General features: G+C 33.6%; 1 protein-coding gene across 1 annotated transcript in view; it reads left to right on the forward strand.

Annotated features, from left to right (window-relative positions):
* The window catches only part of LOC121168152 (growth factor receptor-bound protein 14-like), a 65,499-nt gene extending 58,083 nt beyond the window's left edge, over positions 1-7,416 (forward strand). The window contains exons 9-13 of the mRNA XM_040997972.1: positions 3,082-3,198; positions 3,288-3,360; positions 3,504-3,591; positions 5,703-5,796; positions 7,041-7,416. Of these exons, the coding sequence (XP_040853906.1) occupies positions 3,082-3,198; positions 3,288-3,360; positions 3,504-3,591; positions 5,703-5,796; positions 7,041-7,187 (519 nt within the window). The 3' untranslated portion in view covers positions 7,188-7,416. The remainder of the gene's footprint in view (positions 1-3,081; positions 3,199-3,287; positions 3,361-3,503; positions 3,592-5,702; positions 5,797-7,040) is intronic.
* Positions 7,417-9,146: the final 1,730 nt, after the last annotated feature.

The following is a 9,146-nucleotide window of genomic DNA, read 5'->3' on the forward strand; positions in this document are numbered from 1 at the left end:
ATAAAGATGACATTCCTATATGGTAATGAACATCATAACCCTGTATAGCACATAGCAGCCACGATTATCAGCATTCAAAATGAGGAAAAAACTTTCATTTATAGTACCATCTTTTAATACAGCCATGGGTTAGGTGCTGTTAATATGGCCCTGAAGCTGGACTTAGAAGATAGGGCAAAGATCAGTCATGTTTTTTCCTTCATTTTTGACCCTGGAGTAGTCATTTTTAATATTGAATTTATTTATTTTATGATTTTATGATGCAGTTCCACAGGATGTGGGATTTCCCTTCCCTTCCCCAAATTCCCACCCTCTCACATTTATTTTCCCTATTACAATAGCATTACATTACAATAGCATAGCCCTTCGTAATCAGGCACAGACGTTCTTAGCTGCAGTTTCTTATGTGTTACTTCTTTACCACAAGCTGTGTGTGACACCTTAGTCAAGCCACTGGCGCCCTGCAGGATGAACAGAGGAATGGTCTCATAATCTCTAGAGTGCATTTTATCTTTGGAGTCCTGTTCTTTTCTGCAGATGACAGCTTTATAAGCTTATCTAGATCCTTCAGAAAAGATGGCAGCGTGTGTGGTTGGATACTAGTTGCCATCAGAGTAGATGTTTTACTTGTATACCTCACTGAGAATGAATAGATGTAACCTCATCGTGTAGCCTGGGTAACACAGGGTATACTAGAGCCTCCGTCTTAGGGGGAAAGCCAGGCCTTCGAAATCATGGATTCTTTTATTTTGGTTCTGTCCTATTTTTTCCCTGAGAGTGCTAGAAAAAGGGACAAATATTTGAGAAATACAAGCGGTTCTGAAGTCCAACCAAATTACTTTCCTATGAGAAAGAAATTGAGCTGACAATGACCTTTTGAGTTTTAAGTCAGACTCTGCTTTACTTCCATTTCTTTGTCCACAAAAGGTAAGCTATTAATTTTTCATCTACCAGCTGCCATTCAGTAGAAAACACTTGCCTTATTCCTGTGTTTTTCCTTTAGTGTAGTTAAGGTAACAAATCAGAATATTTTTCCTTTGTAGTGTGGTTTCCCTATACATGTCACATAATTATAGAACATGGAACCCTGTTTTACATTTTGTACTGAATGAGACATTGTAAAAAGGAATAGCTGATGCTATTTATTTTTCTGTCCTAACCGCATTTTTATGCTATCAGAAACTTCAGATTACAGAATCCATCTTGGCGTGTGGAGCTAGAGAGATTCAAAGGATAAAGCGATCACTACAACTGAGGCTAGTAACTGTGCTTGGGGCAGGTGGACGCTTTTCATTAATGTTGGCAAAGCAAAAGTGTATCCAACCAGTCCACAGCCCTGCACAGAAGATCATGGGGTGAGAAGGGCAAACGAAGGTGTGACAGCAAATAGAGATTACAGAGACAGCATCTGTCTGAAAGAGCAGCTGTCAGTTATAAAAGCTCCTGTAACAAATGAGAGATTGCATGCCAGATCTCTAGACATATAGATGAACCATAATAAGATTCTGGGGCATTCCAGCATGGTTTGGAGAGAAAATAAGAAATAGTAGCAAGTGGGATGTGTGATGCAGTGATAAAGGACTCTAAATTTCTTTTGTGTGTGTGTGGTTGAAGCTTTGTTTGAAACCTACGTTTGACCTGTAGTTACAAATGCAAAAATGACTGAATCCATGTAAATATGAAACAACTGAAGCCGTGAGTTCCTCAATGCAGAATGATCCATACTTTGCCATTGTAATTCCACTTTTGAATTCACTCCTGCATAAATTAGCAGAGAATAACTATTAAATAATTTTTCATAGGTTTAATTTTTTTTCCTCCTCAGGAGTTTTAATTTTTCCTCACATCATATAAATTGAGTGAGATTCCTAATTAGATATTCTGACAGTTGTCTATTTTTATTTATAGTATTCATGACTCGTTTTATGGTAGTAAATTTTGTAGAATATGTCTGTCAAGTATAGCCCTAAACAAACAAAAAAATAAGAGCCAGGTTTTGAATATTTTATTTTTATCCGAGAGAATGTAAGTGCAAAAAGTAATGAGTGAATCAATCAATAACTTTATTATTTATTTAAATTATATTTGATTAAAATGCATTGTTTCCTATCATTTCATCATTTAGACATAATTTTTTCAGGTGGGCAGGCATTGGTGACATGGTGATGTAAGCCACTCACCGCTAAGGACACACAAAACTCAAATTGGCGTGCCTGGGATGCAGTTTCAGCTCCATTTTTGATCAAGCTTCCTTCTATTGTACACCCTGAAAGTTCCTAAGCGACAGCTCAAAAACTTGAATCCTGTACCACTCACAGGGAGATCCTAATGGAGTTCCTGACTCCATGGCTTTGGTCTGGTCAGGCTCTGCTGTGGCAGGCTTTCAGGGAGTGGACTAGCTCTTTCTGTATGATTCTGTGTTTTTACAAGTAAATCTTTAAAAAATAAAAATGCTCTCTTGTTAAACCACTGAAATCTTAATATAGAATTATCAAGCTATTACACACAAATTTTATTCTCTATATATGGTGAAAATTGATGTGATAAGCTTTCAAAATATGTATTATAGTTTGCTCCAATATTAAATAAGAGTATTATTTCTACAGAGATGTTACAAGTCACTCTAGGTTATGGTTTTTGTGCATGATGATTCTCATGCTTCATAACTAGGTGGATTGACATTTTGTTGGTAATTGATATATACAAAAATTTAGTAGATGAACTTAGAAGTAATGATTGTTTTCAACCTTGGAAAAGATTTATTTAAAGTCTTCCTATTGTACTACAGAATATTAAGATACAGTTGTTCTAGAAGTAAGATACATGTTTTAAGGAAAGCCTTTAAAACATTTTTCTACACTTAACTCAATGACCTTAACAAATAACTGTGTAATTTATTTAGTGAAAGAGTTATAAAAGCACCATATTTTTTCCTAAATTTACTATAGCATTTTAACTTATTGATTTCTTGCTTGCCACATTTGAAATCCCATCCTAGAATGAAAATGTATTTTTAAACAAAGCATTAAATGATAATTTTAAGAAACATGTTTATGGTTCAAATATGTTTCCTTTTTCCAGAGAAGTATATCAGAGAATTCCCTGGTAGCCATGGACTTCTCAGGTCAGAAAAGCAGAGTTATAGAAAACCCGACAGAAGCCCTTTCTGTTGCAGTCGAAGAAGGACTGGCTTGGAGGGTACATATAGCATCACTTTCTCTAAAACATCTACAATTTGAGTTAGTCTTGTCTAGAAAGTTGATATTTGTTTTCTCTTTCTTGCTCAGAAAAAAGGATGCTTACGCCTGGGCATCCATGGTAGTCCCACTGCTTCTCTGCAGAGTTCAGCCGCAACCTTGGGTATGTCTGTTGGTAGTTGTTGTGACTGAACTGTTGGATCAATGGGCCTGTAGGTATAGTTACCGAGTGGACGTGGTTCAAAGTACATGCAGTGTAATTGTGATCACTTCAAAGCTTTGCACTCATGCATTTTATTTCTTCAGCTATCCACCGCTCCCAACCATGGTTTCACCACAGAATTTCTAGAGAGGAAGCTCAACGACTGATTATTCAGCAAGGATCTGTAGATGGGTATGTTTGATGTTTTTAGTCTTGACAGAATCCTGTACATGGTATTTATTTGTTCAGCACGACATGCACATAGAGGATTTCAGTTTGGGCTCATTGTAATGCAAAAGAGATTTTTTATAAAAATTGTTGCTCTTGTATTTCATAAGTGTCTTTATAATACTTTAACATAGCGTGTGCCTAGCATTTGTGTATAAATGAACAGATAACACAAAACAGGATGCTTTGTTCTCCACCAGTGTCACAATTTTATGCCATTTGTAGCATCTCCTATATTAACTGGTGAGGGGAAAACTGAAATTGTTTTGAATGTCACCATTTTGAGTGAAATATGTAATTATAATTCCGAAATATGTTTCATGTCATGATTTTATCTTGTATTTGTTTTTAGGTATGTATGTGTATATCTATAATGAACATTTTTTCTGTTTACTTTATCTTAAATTTTAACATAAATTGACTGAATAACATGAATAAAATAGCACAAGTCTAAGAGAATAGTGGTTTTTTTTTTTTCTCTTTCTGCTGTTATCACTAACAGGATATTCAAGAGAAATGTTAAATGTGTTATGGAATATTTATTTTCTGAAAAATTATTTCCTTTCATAGATTGCTCAATATTTCAGTTGTTTTTCATAATATCTACTAAATTTCCTTTCCACATGCACATAAATATGGAAGGTTGTATTGCAGTTTGGTTGAGAAGTGAAAGCAATATCAGTTTATAAACAAGTGGTGATGGGCTCTATTATCTTCAAAGTTGGCTTAAGATGACAGGGATTTGAAACAATTTAATACTGACATTTGGATAAAAATGTTTCTTCTCATGAAAGGTTATTAACAGCAATTCAGCATTTCACCAGACTCTGTATGAGAGATTTTAATATGCTTCTCTCCATGGAATGCAGTCTTTTGGGGTATAAATTTGAACAGCAGCAAAACCACAATCTATTGAGACCAAGCAAATAAATGACATAGAATAATGGAAGTGTTTGGAGAGTTTTCATTTCCTTTGCTCCTGAGCCCCATTTGTGTAAATTGAATAAAATAATATTATGAAGAATAACATGATCTTTTAAATGTTTATTTCTTAATCATATTCCTTTGGAAAGGTAGTGTGAAGTGGTCCACTAGGTGGTAGTGATGATCTGTTTTGAGAATGGGGAGAGAATTATGGATCAATTTTGCTGGAGAAATGCCCTTTTGTCCTAACTCCTACTGGTGCAATGTCAGAATCTCACACAGCACAAGGGGAGTGGATAATATCCCAGTCTTCTGTGATCCTTCAAATTTGGTTCCTCTTGGTCTAGGCACAGTGAAATTAGTATTGTAAGCACCAGTGGGGAGTGTTTACACAGTGCATTTGCCAATAATAAGTGCATGACTGATTCTATACTGCCTTGCCAGTAAATAAGAATACGTGTCTGGCAGCCTTTTTTTCTCTTAGGCCATTAGGCTATGTCTGATTTGTCTAGCCCGACATTATTGGGCTTTTGCACTGCATTCTTCCAAATTAAAGTGCATGCTATTTGGGCATTTCTTTTACTGAAAACATTTGTGTTTAAACACTTAATAAATGATTTCAGGATTGATTGTTCAGACTATATTCTTTTCTTGCTTTCTTTGTGTATGTGTGTAACATTAGAAATCAAACTTAAATGAAGAAAGAGCATCCAGTGTAAAAGAAAGTATAAAAATGATTTAATAATAAGCCATTAGCTCGTTTGAAGAGAGGGGCTTAATGTGACCCAGAAGCTATAAAATAATAATACACTAATGATTTGTTTTTTGAGTAAAAAAATTATACATGTATATCCATTTTTCCTGTGGAAAAGGGACAAAGAACTAATTATTGATGCCAGCATGTTATTATATTGGTTATTGGAAGCAAATAATATAATAGGTTTATATTCTGTTGAAACTACATTAACACCAAGGCAAGTTTTATAATATAAGATGGTGTTTTACATTATGCCATATCATTTACTGGTTGAGTTGGTTGAGTAGCCATACCCATTGCATACTCAGTTAAGGGTCCACAGCTCATACATTGTAATTCTGTGAAATCCATGAGTAAATGCAGAAACATTGAAATACCTTTTTTCTTTTTGTAGAGTTTTCTTGGTACGAGATAGTCAGAGTAACCCCAAAACTTTTGTACTGTCAATGAGTCATGGACAAAAAATAAAGCACTTTCAAATTATACCAGTAAGTAATTTGTGATTTTACATTCGTATATTAGAGATGATCTTAATGCATAAGCTTTTGGAAACTTTAGTTTTCTTTTGTTCTTTTTATTAAATATAATTTGGGAGCTTGTGCTTTGACTAAAGTTAAGTTTGGCAGAAATGGTTTTATGAGCCTGAATTAATACAAGAAATACAGGAATTGTAAAAATTAAATTTCCCTTTTTCCATGAAATGTGATTTAGCAATATTGTATAGACCCCATGCCACCTATTGTTAAAAGGCCACTAAAGATACATTCTCCTGGATTCTACTAATGGGTCTTTAGAAAACATTATTTTAAGGCTCTTTCTCTTCCATTTTCTTAAAATTGATTTTTCATTGTTGTTTTGTTTTTAATCATTATGGATAAAAATTTAGGTGCTATGAAACTGCTGGACATTGAAACTATTCTGAGGACATTTAGAATTTTTCTGTAATTCTGTTACAGATGAAAGTTTTCTTTGGTATTGTTTTACATTTATTGTTGCTGATGTGGTTATTGCTCGTATGTGTGTGTGTGTGTGTCTGTCTGTGTCTGTCTGTGGAACTACCTTTTGGAAGATATAGTCTATTTTTCAGGAAAGAATTTCTTAAGATTATTGAATTGTTCATGCTTACTTTTGATTTTTTTTCCTTTTGGTAATTATCCAGAGAGTATATAAATATATTCTCTTCTTCATTGAGTATGTGATCAATGTCCCCAGCAAGTATAAATTGTTTAAAGCTAAACTACTTTAGTGCCAAAAAGAAGACAATTGACATTCCATTAGTATAATATTTGATTGCCTCAGAATCAATTTGCTGATGGAAATTATGTGAATATTCATTTTAAATATACTAAGTGAGGCTGTTAAGTAGACCACATTTAGAAATGGAAATTAATTTCTGTAAGTGGAGGCATTAAACTGTTCTGTTTACTTTTATCTGAGTACTATAGCTTTCTCACTGTTCATTGATTCAAAACAGTCACATTTCCCCAACTACACAGAAGTTTGGAGTAATTATAGGTCATAAAGTAGAACTACACAGCTTTCAGTGAGGATCAGATTATATATTTTTAAATGCAATTCCAAGAACTGGACTTGCTATACATCCTTTTCAGTGTCTTTCAGTTATATTAACTTACCACTTTTTGCATAGGAAGGATATGGATGGAATGGAATAGGATGGCCTGCTAGGTAACTTAACCAAATTGTGACCACCTTATTAAATTTCCTCCTGCAGGTTGAAGACAACGGTGCAATGTTCCATACACTAGATGATGGACACACAAGATTTACAGATCTGATTCAGTTGGTGGAGTTCTATCAGCTCAATAAAGGTGTTCTTCCTTGCAAGTTGAAGCATTATTGTGCTAGGATTGTTATTTAGACAAACCAGAAGTGACCTGTGAAACTATTGAAGGAAAAAAGGACTTAAGAAGAAAAGTAAAAGAACAAGACCTTAAGTAAGGGTGAACATGTTACCCATGAGCAAAAGAATGTAATTCATCCACAAGTTAAAAAGAAATAGTTGTGCATTACAAATAAGCAAAGACTTGGATTGATAGTACATATACCATTTAAAGTTCATTCATTAAAATTAAATATTAGGAAAAAAATTGACCTGACGTGTTGTTGTGTTTTTTACATTATTTTATTTTTCCCAAATATGTATACAGATATGCATTTAGCGATATAACTTTCAAACATAAAGTAGGAAGAATAGTGGGGAATTATTTGAAGATTGAGTTTCATTTACATTCTTCATTACTAAGAATTATGAGACAGATTTGAGTTATCAATTAAACTATCTACAATTTGTTAATAAGTGAAACTATTTCAAATTATCTATTTTCTAGTATAATATAATCTTCAATTAACCTCATATTTTTAGATAGTAGATTAAAACTATGTTGCTCTGGATAGCTTGTATTACATTTTAAAGCTATTAATTATACTATAAAATCTATATGGATTTCTGCCAGTTAGAGGCACATTCTTCATTCCATTTTTTATGCATTTACTGGCTAGCTGGAATTTACCTGTTTTCATGGAAATAATTAAAATATAGAAAAGGTTTGTATAATTCACACATGTGTCCCAGCATATAATCTCTGACAGTATGACATTGTCATCTTAATAGCTCACATTTCCCCCATATTCTAACCTTCAGATCACTTTTGACTTTGTCACTAATAGAACATTAAGCCAATCAGGTCAAATCTATACAGATCCTAGTAGATAATTCCTTGTTTTTATCTACCCCCATTGAAGTTTCTTATCATTGTCAGCTTCAATATAGAAGCCAAACAATTTGGAAACTTGTACCAGTTACATATTATAAACTACCAGTCTGGTATCCACAATGCTTGAGGAACACAGGACCTCTGAATACACCTGCTCCTTTCAATAGCTCAGAATGGCCCTGAGTACTTTTGATTTGTTTTAAATTTATAAAAATACTCAGTACTTTTAAAGGGAATGATTTTTTAAAATTTTATACCCAGTTTAAATAATATCAGAAACTATAATATTTTAAATGCTAATTTCTCAAAAATTTTATCTTATTTGTATGACTAACATTCATAAACTTTACTGCAGGCCTTAGATTTTGTATATAATTGATACTTTTGATCTTAAAGCATAAAAAAAAACTATTTGGGAAAAGTTGATAGAGAGAAATCACTATTTTCCTGATTCTTTTTGAAGATGTTATGTATATGTATATAAATCCAATGTGACATTAATCCTAAGAACTCTACATTATTAAAATGCATTCCCTAAAAAAATGTGAATTATCTTTATATTCTGTCACCTTGTTCTGTTTTGGTACAGACATAGGAATGAAACCTCTTTCATTTTTTTTCCCCACATATTTGGATTAGCATACTTCGCTCTTCAGAAAGAAACAACTCAGTAGACCATCAGTTCCATGTTCTTTTTTCTTTTCTTACGTATGTGTTGAAGAGTTAGGGAAATTGAAATACTTAGAAGACACAAGCACACAAGAAATAAGAAGAATACTTTAATTGAGACTAATTACATGTGTAATAGAGCACATGCTGACTGATTTGAGCATATTAGAGGAGATATTCATTCTGCTGTGTTTAAGGTTGATTAGCATCCGTTAATCAGAGTTTCATATGGTTTCTAGCTTTGGAAAACCAGCAGTGGAATCTTCACACATGGTAGTCATGCTTTAGTAGTGATGTAAGACATTAATTGATAACTTCTTAGAAGAGGAAAGATTCTCATTGGGTAGTGCATGAGTATGTCTTGGTGTCCCAAGCTGAATCCACCATTCCATTATTGCCAGGAATTGTGAAGGCTTGCTGAGTAATGGACCTGT

The sequence above is a fragment of the Ochotona curzoniae genome, unplaced genomic scaffold, assembly GCF_017591425.1.
Source record: "Ochotona curzoniae isolate NIBS_2020 unplaced genomic scaffold, NIBS_Ocur_1.0 patch65, whole genome shotgun sequence".
In the NCBI taxonomy this organism is placed as follows: domain Eukaryota; kingdom Metazoa; phylum Chordata; class Mammalia; order Lagomorpha; family Ochotonidae; genus Ochotona; species Ochotona curzoniae.